This window comes from Aptenodytes forsteri, unplaced genomic scaffold, assembly GCF_000699145.1.
Source record: "Aptenodytes forsteri isolate BGI_AS27 unplaced genomic scaffold, ASM69914v1 Scaffold93, whole genome shotgun sequence".
NCBI lineage: Eukaryota > Metazoa > Chordata > Aves > Sphenisciformes > Spheniscidae > Aptenodytes > Aptenodytes forsteri.
The window spans coordinates 9,801,414-9,822,291 of record NW_008794665.1 but is presented as its reverse complement, the minus strand read 5'-3'; the positions used below and the strand labels follow the sequence as shown (position 1 = coordinate 9,822,291).

Genomic DNA, 20,878 nt, shown 5'->3' with positions numbered 1-20,878 from the left:
CTGAGCCCTGCGGCGCCGGTGCGGCAGGTGCCTAGCCTCTCACTGCGGTGTCCAGTGGTTAAAAATAAAGTGGTGAGCTTGTAACTGCTCGTTGTGTTTCACTGCAATGAAATCCACTCCTATGAATGCTTTGTGAAAGAGGTGAAAGTGTTGTTTTTTTAATAACTGACGTCCCTTTCTGCTTCTTGTGTTTGCAGATGATGAAACATTTGGGTTTGCCGTTGCAAAAAAAATAGCCATTTCTAATAGACATTTAAAGCACCTCTCTTGCCTATGGCTTTTGTAATAGCTTGGGTTTTTGCATTGCATTTGACTGGAAACAAACCCTGGTCAAAGAACTCTTTGAATTCTTACTAAGTTTTTTATTTATGTAAAAATAAAGCGAGCGTGTTGATATTAGAGTACTTATCATACAGAAGTTTATGCCTAATTTGATGTGTGATTAGATAGTCTAAACTCAGCTCCTAATTTCCACAGCAAATGTTTCAATCCTTTCATTTTCTGTTATTCAGGCTGATGTGGCAAACGGGACAGTTTTTTAGAGTGGAAGGGCTAATCTGATTCATAAATGTATTCAAGAAAGCTAATGTTCTGTTATTCCATCTTGCAGTATGAGATGTACACTATTGAGCGGAATGCTGAAAGGACAGCGTCTGCGGGCAGGCTGCTCTATGACATGTAAGTAATCAGAGCTGGAACTCCGCAATTATGCCAGGTGCTTGTTTCCATAAATGTCAGAGTTTCCAAAAATATAATGTGAGTGTTCTTGGAAATCCATGTGGATAAATTAAGCAGAAAAGGTCTTACTAATTAAGAATAAACAGTAAAAAGGAAGGTTTTATTTTCCATTTGCCCACATGCATTCTTTCATAGGACGGTTTTGTCTTGGAAACAGATTTTGAGATCACTGTGCATTCCTCGCCTCAAACTTTATTACAGGTTTGTGAATTTTCCAGACCAACCTGCTGTATGGAGGGAGATAAGTGTTATTACATCAGCATTAAGGAATGACTCACAGGACAAGCAGACACAATTTTTAAGAGGTAAGGATTCTATAAGCCCTCTGGTTACATATCTAGTGTGGCAAATAAATGTCAGTGTTTTTAACTTTGCTTGTGAGCCGCAGATTTTTTTTCTCAGTTCAGCCTTAGAGACTTCATTCAGTGTGTTAGGCTTAGGAAACACAAAGGGACATGAAAAGCTGATTCTCATTGCTTTGTCTCTGATATGGGTAGACTAAGTCTGCCAGAACAACAAGCACCTAGAAAAGAGATTGCATAGGGAATAAGTGGAATGGGACTGATGAATCATCATCCCACTGATTGCAGAGAACGATGAATGATCGTAAAAATGGGGTGAATTCGTATGTATGAAGTGAGGTTATGAAAATGAACAGTGATCAGAAGGGCTTGGCCTTCACTGCTGACAACCACAGGCAGTTTTGAAAGCAGGATTTACACCTGACAAATTGTAATTTGCTGTTTGAATATGTGCTTCAGAAGCTCTAAGGATAAGCAGTGTGTAACTGCATACAGGCTATTCCAGTTAAGGAAACATTTACTTTTTCATGGAGTGTGTTTATTTTTCAGAGAGAATACATAAAACTTACAGGGACAATATGTTGGTTTCTTTTTAGTGTCTCATTGGAAGTTTAAATTGAAAAAACTACCTTTTAATAATGAAAGTATTAATTGTAGAAGTGGAATTTAAGTAGAAAAATAAATGAACATTCTTGAAAAAGCATCTTAAAATGTCAAATATTTAAGTATTAGGATTTTCAGTATTCCACTCTTTAGCAGTCTTACTTATTAATTCAAGTTCTGTGCACCTGAATAAACATAAATAATCATATGGTCTTCTCTGAAAGAAACAGCCATTTTTTTCCAGGCATAGATATTAAAAGCAGAAAAAAGTATAAGGAAATCTCTTTCACTCTGCATGGCAAGGTGGTGTTGACTAGTCTTTTACCCTTTGTCAGTCATCTTTACAATTCAGACATAGCAAGTTAAACATTTTAATTTTTTTTTTTTAAGGATTATTTGAAACCCTTCCTGGTCGGGTCCAGTGTGAAATGTTACTGAAGGCCACAGAGCAGTGTTTTAACACATTAGAAAGGGCAGAAATGCTACTACTACTTCTGCGACGTTTCCCAGAGACTGTGGTGCAACACGGGGTAAGAGAAGAAGAGCTCATAGTAACTATTCAGGTTATTGGCTTTCTTGAGATTTTGCTGAACTGTATTTTCCTTTACCTAGTGAGAGGGTGAGTCTTTTTATTCATGTTTAAGTGTGGCTAATAGTTCAGATTGCTGTATCTTGAGGTTACCACCGGGAAAGAATTGGGCAGAAAACAAACGGAAGCAAATAAAACAATTTTTTGTTTTGTAAATGCAAAGAATATTCCATGCTTTTTGAAAAAGCAGAATAGCACAAAAAAGAGTGTAGAAGGGTATTACAGTCTAAGAATATTGCTTCAGCTTTTTGTTAGTAAACTCTCATTGAGGGCAGAGTGCTTTGAGGTCATGACTAGACTCTAACATGCAGCATGCTTGCTTTGACTTATGAACCTACAGCTGGAGCTCTTTAAATGATGACCTATTTTATTTAAGGACAGTTTAAGGATAGTTTAAAAATAGTTTGAAGACTATAAAACCTGCTAGTTCTGAGACTGACTTACACTAACGTGTTCTAGCTTGTACTAGTATCAGGCAGAACGCACAGGCAGTTACTACAGCTCAGGTGACAAGCTGCAACTTTAAGGCCTGGTACCTCCATCGCTTTCACCTGTCTGTGCACATCTTTACTGATACAGTCGCATGCACAGTTTTTCTCTTGGTCTTGTTTTGCGATCTTACGGCATTGCTTTTCACCTGTTGTTAAGTAGGGATAGTTTAACTATCCGTTTAGAGACTAGCACATGCAGTTACCATATAGTGAATTGCTACTCACGCATCCACTGAATTACTGTTCAAGTCCATTGAATCGCAGTTCAAAAAGTTTCTAAAACCACTGGTCCGGTGTTTGATTTTCACCTCTGCTTACACAGGTAGGCCTTGGAGAAACTTTATTAGATGCTGAAAGTATTGAAGACCAAGAATCCCCAGTGAATTGTTTTAGAAAATTATTTGGTAAGAAAATATTAACATTCTTGTTCTATTACACAACTTTTTAGTATGGCAAGATTCTGAGTTCAATAAACTACTTTCAAGATACTAAGATTAGAAAACCGCTTTAGTCAGAAGAGGGTCAGGCCACATTAGGCCAGGCTGACCATATGGTACAAATTGGTATTACAGTCATTCATGTGAGGTTCTTTGTAATCCTTTGTGGTGTATGGTCAGCCAGAGATGGAGGCTTACATTGCTGATTGAGAAACCTTACTTAGGACAAAGAGAATAAAAAACCCCACAAACCTAAAGGATTTTTTGGTTTGTTTTCTGTTTTAGTTTGTGACGTTCTTCCTCTAATAATTAACAACCCTGATGTTCGACTTCCTGCCAGCTTGTTATATAAGTATCTGAATAAAGCAGCGGAATTTTATATTAACTATGTAACTAGATCGACACAGACAGAAAGCCAATATCAAGGTAAGAATATTTTTACAAAATTAACCTTTCTTAGAATGTATTTTAGTATTACTGAAGTGACGTCCATAAATGAAGAATGCGTTACTTTTATGTAATGTAATCCCATAGACAAGGATTAATAGTAGTATTTGATGTTTCTTAGTTCTTTGATACCAAAATACTTCATGATGCTTCAACTACTTAGTCATGATGCTCATGATGCTTCTACATATGTACTGAGAGGTAAGACAAAACGTCCAAGATCTCCTTATCCAGCCTATCAGCTCTCCTGTACGAGGAGGCAGAAATGCCTACTGCTCCCTGTTAGCCTTCTCAGTAATGAATGGTTACCCTGAAAGCTCCAATGTACATTTTTACATGTCGTCTTCTTGAAAATAAATCAGTTGGTTTGATTTCTTTATGAAGAGAAAAATGTGCTGGTTTTCCTAGGTTCACAAGATTCCTCTGATATTATGTCTCCAAGCAAGCGTAGCTCTCAGAAATATGTAATTGATGGTCTCACAGAGAAATCATCCCAGATTACAGATCCTTGGGAGAGGCTATTTAAAATATTGTCTGTGGTGGGAATGAGGTGTGAATGGCAAATGGATAAGGGAAGAAGGTGAGAAATGTGTACTTTCCCCGGTATTTCTTCTCAAGGAGAATTTGGCTTTTTAATTCTTAAGGAGATGGGTTGAAGACGGATTTTAACATGAGGGCATTTTGTGTAAATTCAGTGCAGCTTTTCTTTCAAGACTGTACAATGTAAAGCAAAACATGGATCCAGGGAGCACTTTCAAATTAGTCTCGAAGCTAAATCTTTGTTGATGAAAGTCATGCATAAGAACTATAGTACTGTGGGGTATCCTTCCCTAGGTGCCTTAGCAAAGAGAAACATGGTAAATATTTAGTGAAGTTTCACTGGTGTGCATTCCCAGGCTCCACTGACTTGCAGCTGGAGGATTTCCTCAGCCAAAACATTTAAGTTTTTCATACTCACTAAGCATTCTTTCCTTTAGTTTTGGAGTCTATGTAACATCCTGAATTCTTTTTGTCTCTCTTCCTCAGAAGTTTTGGTGATATTTTGCATCGAATGAAAGACCTCTGCAGATACATCAGTAACTTTGATAGTGATGCACATGCTAAATATAAGAATCAAGTAGTGTATTCCACGATGTTGGTCTTCTTTAAAAATGCATTCCAGTATGTCAGCAACATCCAGCCATCACTCTTTCAAGGTTAGTTTCTAACGTTTCAACTTTTGTAAAGAGTTCTTTGTGATTTCATTGCTAATGTCTGAAAGAACTTTTCTCATTAGTCTTTTGAAACTGTCATCTTACAAAGTGACGTGGGTCTTTTTTAAAATTCTCCCAAGCCATTAGTCTTACCGGCAGAAGTAGTTCATGACAACTGCTGTAGTGGATCACACCAAAGATCAGTCTAACTTAGCATTGTGGTTTCAACCTTGGCCAGCAGCGGTTAGTTGTCTAGCAAAGAGAAAAGTAACAAACCAGATGTTACGAGAAACATCCCTAGGGTTGTCCCTACTCTTCCATCAGCATCATGTTTGTTTCATTTTCTCCTCTGATTCTGTTTCTTTGAAGCTGACATTTTCCTGGCTTCCTTCAGTCAAAAGACTGTACAAAAAGCTTCCACAAAATAAGTGAAGATATTTTTGCATTAGGAACACACAACAAATTTATAATTAATCAAATAAAAACTGAATAGGAAAAGATTTCCTGAAATTCACAAGCTTCCAACTTGGCTTTCTTTGTATAGTTTAAGCATGATCTTCAAGGTGTGCTTTGCACATTAATCCTAATCTGTAATTAATTTGTAAATTGAACATTTAAGGTATGAATGTTACCTGTGCTTTTTCCTACCCACTCAAATCTGCATTTGGGGCATATCAGATTGCATGGAACACCTTGGATTGCTTCTTCAGGGATTGACTGGGCTTTTCAGGGGTGGCCCAGAAGCTGAGGGAAGTTCTTTAACTTCCAATTTGTTTAGAACTTACTGAAATAAACAGCATCATAAAGAGGAATTTTCAACTTTTAATAGTGTGCATTTCCTGTTTCTTCACTCACTGCTAGGGAATTCCTTGCAACAATAACAATTGTCACCATAGGTAATTAGTACTTATTAACACTACAATTACTGATTCATGATAAAATTACAATTTTAATTCTGTGTGTTGTGTTCATAAGTTGCATGACAATTTCCTGCGTGGAGCAAATGATCATTTGAGTAATGAAACACTCAATACAAATGATGGGTTTTAAACAACTTTACAGAAGGTTGGGTAATCAGTTGAACAATGTCAGTAGATAGCTAAGCTCAGAAGACAAATGACATGGCAACTTGTATGCAAAGAACATGTAGTCAGTTTAACAAATACAGGAACTAACTGAGTTGCGGTTTTTGTTCTATCCAGAGGAAGGAAGAGTTATGGTGGGGCAGTGAGATACTTACAGTTTTAGCTGCTTGATTCTGAGTTGAGGAAGAAAGGAAGTAAAGCACTGGTGAAAATGTTCCTTTCTAAGTTGTACAATTGAGTATGTTAAAGCTCATGTTTTCAGACTGAACCGCCAAAAAAAGAATGTATACTGATAGCAGAGCGCAGTCCCTTTGGTGCAGCATTTCTGGTACCCTCTGTCATTTCCTGACATCAGGAAAATATTCCCAAGACATCTTTTACTCATTTCTGCTTTAGCATTAAAGTCCAGTGGTATTCAGTGCCTTTCATATCCTTTCTATAACTAGGGTTTTTCCTCGTCTTTGGAGGGCTTGCTGTAGAAATGTAGAATCCTACGTATTTTGGAAGCGTAGTGGTGGGGAAAAAGGCGTCTCCTCCTTAATCCAGTAGCTCTGAGCTTTGATCTGTGACTTTCTTCTCATGTACATGGACTTGCAAGAAACCTCGAGAGAAAACTTTTCGATGCATTTCTCTTACATAATTCATATCTGCCTTGCTGGAGACTTGAGAAATGAATGAGGCGATTCACACCTCTCATAACTTTCAGGCTGCCTGCAGGCTTGGCAGGAGTTGCTATTTGGGCTGATGCTTTTAGGGGTTTATTTATAACACTGTGCTAGAAATCAGTTAAAAACTCTGTAAGCTTAGATTGTAGAGCTTGGTTAGACAGAAGACCACTACATTGCTCTTTGTATGGCTGTGTAAGTTTCAGTAATGTAAGAGAAGGTTTGCAGCACAAGTTAAGGGTGAGGTTAGGTTTTGTTTTGCTTTAGAGCTGGAGGTTTTGGAATAAAGGCTACAGTGCACTTGCCTCCTACTGAGAAGAGAACATTTCTTTGGAAAGCAAAGCACTTAACTGGTATTCATTCAAATCAGTATGAGTAAAAGAAAAACCCACTCCTTTCTTCTCAGGCGTTAGAAGTAGGCAGCTTTTGAGATTCTAGTGATAAAACTCTCCCAGCATCCCAGTTGTGGTACTTTCATATCTGTTTCTCATGGATGCTATTTTCTACATTATGACTTGGCTCTATTTTCAGTTCACACAGGTTAGATTCTAACACAGTGGAATACAAGATAGTACAGGAGAGGTGATTTCAATGTGTTGTAGCCTTTGTGTAGGGGACATCTCAATGGTGGTATTTAGTTTGAGCGTAGTCAAAGGATATAACATTATTTGTTAAGCATGCCAGGTTGGTTGTTTCTTGTAACATTAACTTCCATTGTAGTGGACTCCTTACCCATCACTTTTGGGTAGATGGGAAAAGCTTAATATGGGTTCTTTTATGTCAAGAGATGAAATGGATTGACCTTATACTAAGCTCTTAAATTAGTTCTTCGCCATTATGAATGAGGCCTTAGCCTCATATCTTTCTGCAAATAGAAACAGAAGAAATGCACATACTGAAAATACTTGTCCGCGCTACTGTCTTACCTGGTGGAGATTTCAAAAAGGGAGAACAGATTAATGGATTTCCCCTTTCCTTCATATTTCTCTTTGTCTGAGCTTTGCACATCTATATACAACTTGATTGTGCAAAAGGAGAAAAAGTTTTCAGAAGGAAAGCTTTCTCAGTAGTGGCCATGTACCAATGTTGATTGAGATTAAGAAGTGTTGTTCCTATTTTATATCTAACGAAACTTAATCACTGAGGTTTGAAATAACAGGTACGAGATCCCACCGGATGTCCTGTGACACCAGTACAAGTAGAAATTATGTCTTCCGTGTTTCAAAATGAGGCTTCTCTAGAGGCTCTGGGGAGTGATGATGGGGTCTGGCAGTCAATTAAAGGTTTAATTCTGTACACTGAAATCAGTGGGGGCAAAGCTGACACCTGGTGATCCTACTAGGGAAATCTTGTGATAAAATACACTCACTTCTTTGAGGCATCAGTGCCTGTCAGCATATTGCTTTGGTTTCTCATGAGAATGTTTTGAGAATATTGCTGTGCTTCGCCGTGTTTGTGGCTGTTAACTTCAGAGCCATTTGTTCTGTTCACCTGTGGAATAGTTGTACTTATATAAAAGCAAATAATGCTTGATGAGAGAACACCTGCTGCCTGAGTATATCTTGTGACTGCTCTGTAAGAAAAGGATTCAAAGATATTCTGAAGCTCTCAAGCAAACTCTTGTGATGTCTGGTAAATGCATTCTGACCTTTACCGTAAGGCTGCTTTGAGAAAACCATAGCTTTACCAGCATAGTTTAAGCTTATGCAACTTAAATGAATTAATTTCAGATTGTTTTCTCTAGCATTATAATTATTACTTGTAAAGGAAACAAAACCAGCTTGATGTAGGCATGAGACCTTTCAGATCAGCTTAAAGCAATCTTGAATTAATTTATCTTTAAATCCAGGTCCAAATGCTCCAAACCAAGCCCCACTGGTTCTTCTCGAGGATGTGACCAACATCTATGGCGATACAGATATTGATCGTAACAAACACATACACAAAAAGAGGAAACTTGCTGAAGGAAGAGAAAAAACAATGGTAACTTTTCTAGAGTTTTTCGTTCGTAACAAGAATGGCATTGGTACTGGAATTTAGTGGTTTTGACACAGATGTAATAGACATATTTTTAAAGCTACCCTGGAATAGCTGTTTATGACCACAATTTGCAAACGGATTTTTTTTGGCTAAAGTCAGCAAGAATAAAACAATTTTTGTAGCAATTGCTGTAGCCATATATGTGCTGATGTCAATACTTTAACTTGAAGGAGTTCAGCAGAGACTGCAGAAGCTGTTAAAAATGGTAGCTATAGCAGTCAGATGTTCTACAGCTAAACCTCCAAATTAATTGACTTCTCATGATTGGAACTGTGAATACTGTTTATCACACTATACCACAGAGTTTCTTGGTAGCAAAACAGATTGTTCTAATAGTAAAACAAGCTAAGTGAAGTTACTTAAAGACACTTAAACCAGGACTTGCCGTCTCTAGTACAGAATTGTTTTCTGGTGTTCAGTGGAACTTCTGTGACTTTAGAGTCCTTTGAAATAAGTATAAATCAAGAAGTGAATCTTTTTGTTTTATACTGACTCTTAAGCAGAGCTCAGATGATGAGGATCCTTCTGGGAAGGCACGAAGTCGCCATATTACAGTAAACAAGGCAGATCTTGCAAACTCTATTGAAGTATTAGAGAGCTTTAAACTGGCAAGAGAGAGCTGGGAGCTGCTCTATTCTCTGGAATCACTCGACAAAGGTAAGGCTAACAGCAGGCAGAGTTGCATTTAAGCTTCATTGCTGTGCATAGAAGTCATTTTACTATTGTTAAAATAGCATTCCTGTCATTGTGAATCCTTAAAATTGAACTTACTGTGGGTCCTGAGTATTTTTGATCGAAGTTGCAATAAGAAACTTTATCAGTTGTTGCATTTCTGAATATTTCGTTCCTGGATTTCGTTTCATTCTTCATGCATCTTTGCTTATTCACCCCCACTTCTCTTGGAAGCAGCTTTTACTGAAGGAGCAGTTGGTTACTAGTAGTGTTGATAATAGTCGGTGAGGATGTGCTGCTAATGGCTGCTTTAGTTCATGCTTAAGAAGATGTGTCTTTACTGTCTCTTTATCCCTCTCTGATAATATCTGGTGTGATAAGCTTTTCATGCTGAAGAAGATGTGTCTTTACTGTCTCTTTATCCCTTGATAATATCGTGATAAGCTTGAAAACAAATTTGTCTTCTAAAAAGCAGGCAAATAGTACCACCTAGCTGCTTTTAGATTTGTTGAACACTGTGAAGAGAAGTATAATCAAAATGTGATTGTATAGGAAGAGAGTATCCTATATTTGAAAGATTTCACACTCTTACTGTTTTGTTTTTTCATTTTTTAAATTCAGCTATTTTTTTTCCTAGATAATTTTTAACCGAAAGCTATGAAATGCTTCATTTTCTCTTTTACTTTTTCTTCTCTGACCACTTACGCAGAGTTCACCAGAATTTGTTTGTCATGGAAGACAGACACCTGGCTTTGGTTAAGAATCTTTCTTACAGACATGATCATCTACCAGGTAAAAAAATAAAGTAAAAACTAGTAAAAATGACACCATTACGTTGCTCTTCTAGTGAATAGCTGTTCTGATTAGCCAGTTTGACTGCTTTAAGTGTCCACTGATTTTATCCTTTAAAGCATGACCCTTTTGGGGATGGAATCATACCATTCTTGCCACAAGCTAGGTACCCTATTTAGGATATTCCTGTCCCAATAGCTGTTTGTTGAGTCCAGCTAGTTTTGGCATATGGGAAAGACATCTGCGTTGGCATTTTGCCCAGTAGATATATATAGTGTTATGGAAGAAAAGCGCATTTTATTCGTCTGTCAGTGCATTCTATTGGAACACAATCAGAGAGAAGAATTTTCAAACAACAGACGATTTTAACATCTCAGTTAAAATTTATCATTCTCCTTAGAAATTAGGCTGACTGTACTCATTCCAAATACCATCTATAGAACAAAGCTTGTTGTTTTATATTTTTCCTTTGGGGGTCTTTTATTTTTGCCTGTACTTGTACCTCAACAAAAGCTATTTCAAACTTTATTAGTCTAAATAAAGTAATCATTAACTCTGAAGAGCATGATTATTTGTTTCAGTTATAAATGCGATTTTGTAAACAGACTTCTTAAAGCAGAATTCTGTTTGTCTTCTCACTGCCTTGCAAGTGATTGATCCACACTCCTGTACATAGGACGTCACTGGAGAGTGTTCTGCTAAATTAAAATTTTGGACACGGTCTGTTTTGAAAGCTTTCTGTAAGGGAATTTTTATTTCTGTCTTTCTACCCATTGTATACAGAAGACCCTAACACTGCCTTTTTATATCTTCTTTTTAAAGGGGCAGTACAAAAAAGCAATTAGCAGCCTACATCACTTGGCAGCTCTTCAGGGCTCTCATTCTCCACAGCAAATTACAGGACAAGGATCACTAGAAAATCAGAGAGCACTAATCCAGTTAGCAACATGCCACTTTGCCCTTGGAGAATATCGGGTATGTACAGCATTCCACACACTGGTCCTTCATCATCTGGCCCTGTAGTTCCCGTTTGTCTTCTTCCTTTGAATTTTCAACAGGGTACTGAACATAAGCCAGGGTCTACTAAAAAATCCATGCTTCACAGAAGAAGAATTGCACTTCCTGGCACATTAACTGACTGTCCATTAGCATCTCTCTTATATAGTCTGTTTGGTAGTTATGATTTGGGGGTGTAGTTGTGATTTTCCATAGCTACAAGTGTTTGAGTTGTCTGTAAATGTAACCTTAAATTTGAATTCCTTAACTTTACTGAAACAGTTCTAAATATTGAGGGAAAATTCTTAGATATAGGCTTCATGTGGCAGGGGAAGGAAAAGGTTTATAGAAAAGAAACTTCTGTGATCATCTTAGAATTATTTATCAACTGCCAGTATAAGAGATTCCAGAACAATATTGTCTGTCCTGACCTTTGAACTTGCTTTACCTTTGCAATACATATTTTCTGTTTTTAACATTACAGGAGTGCATGGTGGTCTGAGGTCAGTCAGTGTCAGCACTAGTAATAAAGGCTGGGTCTCTTAGGATCTAACGTCATCCTAGTACTACTGGACAAGTCTTTTTGTCCCTTCCAGTTTACTACTTTTTCATTGGAAATGTGATAATAGATCCCCACAGACCTCTTATTGTCTCTAGGAAATAGCATTAAAAGTTCATTGCATTTCTGTCATGCTGTCAGATTGCCATTTTCCTTTCTATTTTACCATGGACAGAACAAGCTTTTAAAAACTATTCTAAGAATTCGTTTGAAAACTTAATCCTTCAAAATAGAATAGTTTTTGATTGCAGTTGTATTGATCTTACATTCTTGAAATGAAGAATGCTACTACATATTTTTTCACAATTAACATGACTTATGTAGGCTCTCAGAGATTGATTAATGACAGCTACGTCTTTTTGCTCAGCCGAAGTAAGTTATGCATTAAGTCCACTCAAGTTCTAGCAGAGAATTTTGTGATTGTTTTTTTCTTTTGCAGTGTCTGAAATTTTTAATCGTTGTTAACATATCTGAATTTTAAGAACTTTAGTTTAGAGTTAGCATTATCATGTCTCTCTTCTTCTTTTTATAGCAAACATGTGAAAAAGTGCTTGACCTCATGTGCTGCATTTTACTTCCAATACAAGAAGGAGGTAAAGTACAAGAGGAGCAACCTAAAGTAAAGTCTAAGTTCAGGAAAGGTATGGAGTAGCTACTACCCTAAACTCGGTGTCAGCTCAATTTTAGTTCATGCGTTTTGGTTGAGTATATAATTCTTCTCTTTTTGTATTACAAAAAGGGAGGAAGTTCTTTATCCCCTCTTGTTTTTGTGAGTGGTTTTCCTGCTGGTACCTATTAAAGTATATTGGTGACAAAGTCCTACCACAGGAAAAGGGAAATGAAGAAAAAATTTTAAAATGCGTAACTTCATGTTTTGAATCATTCGTAATTTACCTTCAAAGTGTTCCTCCCTACCTGAGATTTGGCAATTGTAGATTTGTTTTACTCCATTCTAATCTCTTTCAAACATACATAATCATGAGACCCCTGAAGAAGCGTATGATAAACTGTTCTGTTGCAGGGTCTGATCTGAAACTTTGGCCGTGTACCAGTAGAGCTATCATGCCTTACTGCCTTCACCTATTGTTAGCTTGTTTCAAGGTAAGCTGTAGTCAAGGCTTCAAATTCTCTCGTGTCTCTAAGGCCTAGTTTATGTATCTGGGGTCCTGAAACTGCATGGCCTTATCCCAGTGGTGTGACTAGGTGTGGAGGGCTGTGCCTCAAGTGCTTCTCACCTAAATGGGTTTGTGGAGGGTCTTTTGGGGGGCGGGGAGGGAGTGTTGATGGAGGAGGGTTTGTTCTCTCTTTTTTCTCTTCTGTTCGCTTTAGTCTTGGGCAGAGGAGATAGAATTAATCTCAAAATATTTTTGTCTGTATTCAGACTTCCCTTATAGGTCAGTGGAGAGAATTTGGTATTTTGGCTGGAAATTTCCAACCTATTTTAAATGTATATATTAGGGCAGAATGAAATACGCTCCTAAAGAACTTCTTTTGTATTTGCACAGATGTAGGTGAGATGAATCCCATATATTTATAAAAGCAACATGTGTTTCCTGATTGTCTCAATATCAATTTTATCCCTGAAGCTCAGAGCTTTCACAGACAGCAGAGATGATATGGCGCTGGGCCACGTAGTTGTTCTGCTTCAGCATGAGTGGCCAAGGGGTGAGAACTTGTTCCTGAAAGCCATCAACAAAATCTGCCAACAAGGAAACTTCCAGTATGAGAATTTTTTCAACTATGTCACAAGTATCCTTTCTCTAACCAAGAATGTCTTTCACATCCAAAACTGTGTGCTGGGGTGTTGAAAAAGCTGTTAGTTTCAGCAGCAGCTCTCTCTGTGAATCATACTCTGTATTTATTTCCGTACCATGCAAGCCTCTTGTAATAGGTGGCAGTGCACAATGGGCTATAAATGTGCCTCCTGTCACCTGTTCTGGCACTTGAGAGTACCCTTAAGTACATTGCAATTGCACTCCCATTCAGAAAAACAGCAGCAGCTTAGGCTGCTAGTGCAAGTGGTGGCAGTCTTTTCAGTAAGATATATAGGGCATTATACTACAAGGTTGTTAACAAAAACGATAAAGCAGTACCTTTACTTCTATGCTTCAAAGAGTTGAATGATTTTGGCTATTGTTTATGAAATGCTTTGTGTGGGTAAAATTTTGGGGTTGAGTAAGATAATGAGCTATGTCAAAGTTCACGCAAAGCACGTCTGATTTCTGTATTCAGATATCTGACATACGCTTTGATCAGCATACACACACGTGGACAGTTTAGTGTTTAACCTAAATAGACATCCAGCCATGGTCTCCAGGAAGCAAGGGGTCTAACTCCTATCTGAGACAACTAAAAAAGCTCTGGTGTTAAAGGAAGGGGGAAAAAAAAAAGAAGAAAAGCTAAATAAGGGACCAAAATAGAAAACTAAAAAGAGCGGTATGTGCCACCGTGGTGGCATTTCCTTCAGTCCCAGCCTCAGTATGCACTGCTTTGATAACCTGCAATGCAGGAAAAGGAAGTAAAAACAACCAGGGAATTTGTTTGGAGAGATGAGCTTTCTTTAGCTCTGTTGACTGTACATATGAAGAAATGAAGAAAGAAAAGAAATTGACTGATGTGTGTATTTTGCACTTTAAAAAGCCATTTCTCATTAATTTGTGGAGGATTAGGAATACATGCTGTGGTCTTTATCACTTTTAAGAATGACATACTTCAATAGCTGTTCATTTTGACTGTCCTTTCAGCATGTGGCTTCAGATGTAAGGGACAAGAAGGAATGTTCTCTATCATTTTTTTCCTACTCAAATCTTTAACGTTTTCTTCAGATATTGATATGTTGGAGGAATTTGCTTATTTAAGAACACAGGAAGGAGGGAAAATTCATCTGGAACTGCTGCCAAATCAAGCAATGTTGATCAAGTAAGGATAAAAAAGCATTTACTGTTTTCTTTGGAAACAAAAAAGGGAGTATGTTCTGGTTGTCTTTGCTTTCATGTAATCTTCTGGATAGTAAGTTTGTCATGTCTTTGAGTTTAAATTTAAGGAGTTGGCTAAGGAGTTCAAACAAGGCCATGAGTTTCTTTTTCTGCCTCTCCTGCTGATCTGTGAATTCTTTTTGGGGGTTTTTCAACTTTAAACTCCTACTTTTACAGAACTTTGTGTGGCGTTTGCTTTAGAATGATTCATATTAAAGTGATTACAGTATTGCTCTTTCAACCAGACACTTGCACTTTGCAGGAATTCTTTAAATAATTAGGCATGAGTGCAAGGTGGTGTTAATAATTTTGCTGAACAGTAATGCTGAACAGAAAGCACTATTTGTTGTAAACAAAGTTATGAAAGACCACTGAATGATGAAAAACTTAGGTATAAAACATAAATTAAATTACACTCCAGGTAAACTCTAACAACCTTTCTGTCAGAACTAGCAGGTCATCTCTTGCTTTGTACTGAACAAGCTTATTCTGCTTAGCTTATTACGAGATGCTGAAGGAAATTAATAATTTGGATTAACTTCCTAGGTGTTCTTAGTTTTGAGTCAAGACTGAACAAGTATCTGCTGCAGGGTTTAGTGGCAGAATGTTTTGGAATATCCTGGTTGTTTATTAGAACTTGTGGTATTTTGTTTTGTAAGAGGGGGACTGCTAAAGTTTGTTGAAATTCCAGTTTGGGTCAGTGTATTCTGGCTATTCACTATTAGAAATGGGCTAAAGTTTTCAAAAAATGGGAGCCTAACATTAGACAACTGGATCCAAATTTGGACTAGTAAATAGATTTCCCAGAGTTCTAGGTAACCAACACAAAAATGAGATACTAGGTGTAATTAAAAGAAAAAGAAGAAATACAAATGCTTAATCATGTGACAGAGAATTTTCTCTTTTAAGCTCTAGATTTTCAAACTCTTACCCTTGCTGTATCTCCCTGCTTGTAACCAGCTGTATGAAAACAAGAATCAGGGTATGCTGCATTACGTATGATGTTAAATAATAAGCTTTGTCAGCAAGAGGGTTTAGCACTGAAAACTACTCCTGGTAACTTCTTAGCTGCTATCTCAAGTTAGTTGCAATAGTTCAGTGCTATTTCTCTGCGTCACGGCTTTTATTTTGATTGGCATGGTAGCTGTTACTGTTCTGACCCCACCAGTCAAGAAGTAGGTAGCGAGCAGTGTTTCTAGCAAGACAGAAAACTCTCTTTGACCTCCTTTTGACCAGTGTTATGTTTCCTGAATGATGGAAATGCTTGTAGAAGAGAAGTCCATTTCTTTGTTCTTACTGAGCCAAAATGGTCAAATATCCCATCCAGCTGGAAAAGCCATGTACAGTGTCTTTTATGTGGCTGAAATGTGTAGGACAGGAACCACTTCATCAGAGAGCTGATAGGAGGGAGAGTTCAGGGCGTAGTCCACTAACCGGAGATGATGTCTACTCCTGTGGTACCCCAGATATTTTTTTAGCTGGACTGGCTGTGAGGCTCAGGGATGGCATCACCCAAGAGTGTTGACCTCAGCAGCACTCGTTAGCTCACAGCCTCCCCCAGCTGGAGTTCTAGATAAAGTGCACCAGCACAGCCCTGTTTTCCTGGGACAATGGTTGGTAGGCTCAAAATCTGCAGACTGGCTTTCATCTTTCAAAACTATCACCAGTTCTGGTTGTATGAGCTGTTGCACCATCCTCCCGATAATTAGCAGAGGCAGCTCAGATACTGTTCAGTCATGCACAGGAAGACTCTGTGAGTTTGCCACAACAGCCCAAAGACGAAGCACTTGCTCCTTTGCCTGATCTTTCCTCGGCATAAATGTACGTAGCAACCCTGCATCTTAATTGATGGGAAATGTATTACAGATATTATATGTTTTTTATAAGAACAGCTTTTTGTTTCGTGACTTACAAGACATTTTCTCCCCAGGTGAATTCCACATTCTTCTTCCAGTACTTTTCCTCAGTACCTTATACTTCATAGGAAATTATATTCATTTTTCTGAACCCAGGAAAGCAAACTGCAATATGGTTTTCAAAAGCTGAAGTAAGATCTTGGTAGCCTGCAGACTTATAATCGGGTCCTGCAAAATATATATACAGCTTGTAAGCTTTCCCTTTGCTTGTATCCATTGTGGGAATATGAAGGTCCATGGTTTTGGTTTTAACTGGTGATATGGCCAGCTCATTCTGTTTGCAGTGTCAACAAGACTTCTACGATGAGCTCTGAATTCAACCACTAAGTGCTTTTGAACTCCATTCTAGACAAGCCAAGTTCCATAGTTTTACTGATTGTACATGTCAGTAGTGGCGGTGTTAGCTAGTGAGGTTAAAGAGGAAAAAAGAACAATATGCAAGAAATGACTGATTAATATCGTGCTCCTCTTTTTGATAAATCTTACTCTAATTAGTCTAATCTTAGCCAACCAAACTGCGTAAACTTGATGTGAAAAAGTTCAGTTGGTTTGAAGTGAAAAAGTGTCTTGAAAGTGTAATTTTTATTCTGATTGTGCACTTGGGTATGTTTAGTTCTGACTGCAGATCTTGCAAACAGTAATGAAGACACAGTTGCACAGAATTGCTTTTGCAAACATCTGCCACTCTGGGACCAATAGCATCTTGCTGTTCCTTTGTAATTTCTTTTCCCCGTGTCCATTTTTGCAAGTACTGGATTCATTCATGCCAAGAACTCTTGAAAAATTGTCTCATTTGATTGAATAATTCTTGTGAATATTTTATTTCAGGTTATTGTAGCTGTATTGTAGAGTGTTTCTGTACTACTAAAATGTCCCATCTTTATTTGACTTCTGTAAGCATAGCTCTCCATCCATATTCATTAATAAATTATAGATACTAACCAAAATGCCCACCTATGAGATCTGAAGGTAGGCACCTAACTCGATATTATAGGTACGTAAGTGCAAGTCTTGCTTCTCTGCCCCCTTCTTAGCATCTGTGGGGGTGAACGATGCACTCAGTACTTGGGTGGCTAATAAGATTTAGGTGACATTTTGAGAGACTTAGGTTAAGAAACTAGACCTGTTCTCTGTACACCAAATTTCTTACTTCTCCTTAGGTGGGGCATTGGATTTGCTCTAGGCTGGACGTGTGAGGTTATTATCTTGTGTTATAAATAGCACACAGAGATAAGGGCTTAACTTCACAGAGAAGACAAACTGTCTTTCAGCTGAGACACCTTTTGGTGGCTAGTTCATGTGGCCCTGGTCATAAATGGGAGCTTGCTCTGAGTGGGCATTTGTGCTCTGACATTGCACCATCCTCGAACAGCCATTTTTTTATGCAGTTTGAATTTGAAAAGGTGAAAAAGGCCATCTGTGGGCTAATGAAAAGATACTTGGGCAACCTGTAACAAACACTGTCATGTACTCAACTTGGCCGATACCCGCTGTGCATGCACTCGGCTTGGGCTCAGCAGCAAATCCCTTAACTCCCAAGTTGTGGGCTCTACCAGTTCACTGATGCGCTCTTGCTGGCTCTGCAGGGAAGCTGTGGCATCTGCAGTGCTCCTCTGATTAAATCTTTTCTGATTGACACGCTTCCGGGGAAGAGCTACGACCGTTCATCGTAGTACAACTGTGAATTGTTTTTGCACCTACCGCTGTCCTTTCTCCCGGTGTTAACTGTCCAAAAATATGTGTATATATTTAGACCACAGTTGCAGAACAGCCTTGCGATGAAATCTGGGGATATTTGCATGTTTGATGCTGTTAGGGTCCTGCGCCCCTTTGGCTGCTCAGTGGTCATATTGCTGTGTGGTCTCTACCCTAGTTCTTTGTTGCTCCTTTTTCTGGAGAGTTGTTTTGCACCAGAGGGGGAGTTGGTGTGTGGGTGTTTGAATGCTGCTATTTGCTGTTTTTTAAAGGACTTCTAGCCCTCCCATGGGGTTACTGCAGCAGGAATTCATACCTGTGCTACAGCCCAGCATACAGACTGCTGACAGGTACCAAGTGGAAAAACCCCGCTCATAGTGTGCTGTGTTTTGTCAACATGTTTTACTGCCCATGGTTTTCAGCAATTTGTTACTCAATATTTATCTTTTTTTTCTCCATTTGTGCCTACATTGCCTGGCAAACCATGTTGTTCTATTATAACATTTATTTTTCTTTTTCCCATAAGTTGCCAGTATCTGTGTCCTTTCAATTTAATAATCACTGTTGAATTTAAACAAAAATGTAGAAATCCCCCAAAATGATACCAATGTTCAATCATGTATTAGCAAGAGTATAACCCTTTCTTTTCAAGAAACTGGTTACTGGATCCACTTGTAGCTACTTTTCTTCATTTAAGTTGTTCTGAATTCTGTTTTCTGTTTTGCAGCTGTTACATGACACACATCTTCAAAAGCGCTGCTGGCTTGCTCAGTAGCTGTAGGTTGCATATTCTCCTTTAGGTTGTAATTGACCATAGCACTTGGCTGCTAGCTATGTTTAAGACAGTGAAGATGGAAAACAGGGCTTATCCCATAACCTCTGGATATGCTGGAGTGTTTTCAGTGCAGTTTTGCTTCACTCAGCCTAGCTCATCAATGAATTGCCCAGTAGTCTGCAGGCTAGTCTCTTCTTTGCCTTTTCCATGTGTTACAGAGGTCTCTACTGTTTTGCAGAGAAGTCTCTTCTCAAATGCTGGACTTGCTGATTTAAGTGAAGGTGGGGTGGTATTGTTGGTGAGGGTAATTCCCAGACTTTTCCCTTTCTCGTTTCCAGCATCTCTGGATTGGCGTAGATGCCCTCACCCTTTATTTTTTTTTATTTCCTTTCTGTCTTTCAGTGTGCTTGCTGGGTTCGGTCCAGCTCTTCCCTTCTTACCCATGATTCAGGACTTGTCTCAACGTTAGCATTATGCTTTTCTCTCTAATTTAATTTATGCTGCTCCTTTAGTAGTGCTAGGGCTCTCATTTCAAGGTGTATCTTTTGCGTCCCTTCCCAGCTAGGGCTTGCAGGTAGATGTTACAAAGTCTAGATCTTACTTAACCAGTTCTGGACCAGTGCAAGTAAAGTGTAGTGCTTTAGTGCTGCAGAACATTGTTTTAAGGACAAGATTTAGGTATTGAGTGCTACAGGCCAGCATGAGGACAAAGAACTGTTCATAAGAACGGCCTTTAGCAGGGCAATAGCCCAAGAGTTTCCCCAGCCAGCATTGCTTTAGCTTGCTCAGTAGCTGGACCTTTGTTCTGTTTGAAAATAAGTCCTGAACTTCTGCTCAGAATAAATGTAATCCCTGCCTGGCGTCTAGCATCTCTACAAGAGCCGGCTTCTACTGACGCAGACTCACAGCCTGGCTTGATTTGGGCTTTGTGTTGGCCTGTGAAGTGTTCATTGCACCTTTCATTAGTCAAAGAGTTATCAGTGCCCACAGGATTATATAGCTCCTTCCTGCACTTTCCTACTGGTACAGGATGCCCTCTGCTCTTTATGGTGGCAGCCATCTGTCCCCTTCCTCCAGAGAAAGCAGGTTCATCTTTTCACTCTTCTTTCAACCCGAACCATTTATAGAAGTGATTATAACGAGGAAGTGGCCTGGGCAGCAAAGGTAGAGAGAAAAGAAAAATTCCTTTCCCCAAGCAAGGAGAATTCTGTACGTGCTGGGTTAAGCGAACAGTTCTTCCTGTTAGCCAGAACAGCAACTTTTTTTTTCCCCCCAACAGTCATAATCAAAGCAGTGAGAGCATAGAGTTTTGTGGAACTTGCAACTGTTGAGAGACTTGTAAGCTACTAAACACATGATTTTTAAAAAATAGCATAGCACAGGCTATTTGGCTCTCCTTATATAAACTTGGGTATGGACAGTAGATACATAGTAAGTGACATGCAGCACCTTTTAAATTACTGTAGTGCACCAAATAACCGTTCTTTGATTTTGTCTGTCTCTCTTTCCTTCATGACTTAAGGCATCATACAGTTACCCGGGGTATAACTAAAGGAGTGAAAGAAGATTTCCGCCTGGCCATGGAGCGCCAGGTCTCGCGCTGTGGGGAAAATCTCATGGTGGTCTTGCATAGGTTCTGCATTAATGAGAAAATACTGCTGCTTCAGACCCTTGCTTGAATGGACTGGACCATGATGCAGTGTCTCTTACGGAGAGAGGGGAAGGCTCTTAATTGTATGAACAGCAGCATGGCAGTGGAAATCACTTGTCCGGAGAGTCAAAGAAGTCCCCTTTGAGTTACAGGTTCTGCGATACACAAACACTACTCAGTGTTTGTTCACTGCTTAGTTTTCTTATGTGGGTAGATCAAACTTTATAAATAAAACTTTGTTTAAGAAGTCTTCTGTA

The 20,878-nt window shown here is 38.6% G+C and overlaps 1 protein-coding gene across 3 annotated transcripts; it reads left to right on the top strand.

Moving 5' to 3' along the window:
* Positions 1-606: 606 nt before the first annotated feature.
* On the top strand, positions 607-20,871 carry INTS10 (integrator complex subunit 10). 3 transcript variants are annotated; one of them, XM_009273644.2, is made up of 16 exons: positions 607-678; positions 940-1,043; positions 2,034-2,173; positions 3,046-3,127; positions 3,446-3,586; positions 4,016-4,187; positions 4,634-4,803; positions 8,400-8,533; positions 9,094-9,247; positions 9,972-10,054; positions 10,877-11,029; positions 12,142-12,250; positions 12,631-12,710; positions 13,196-13,358; positions 14,435-14,528; positions 20,493-20,871. In XM_009273644.2, the coding sequence occupies exons 1-16, from the start codon at positions 617-619 to the stop codon at positions 20,647-20,649; spliced, it is 1,998 nt and encodes a 665-aa protein (XP_009271919.2). In that variant the 5' UTR covers positions 607-616; the 3' UTR covers positions 20,650-20,871. The 3 variants fall into 3 exon arrangements, with proteins under 3 accessions (XP_009271919.2, XP_019326122.1, XP_019326124.1); XM_019470577.1 differs by having other exon boundaries at positions 9,091-9,247; XM_019470579.1 differs by lacking the exon at positions 20,493-20,871 and adding an exon at positions 18,923-20,473 and having other exon boundaries at positions 9,091-9,247.
* The last annotated feature ends 7 nt before the right edge of the window (positions 20,872-20,878 follow it).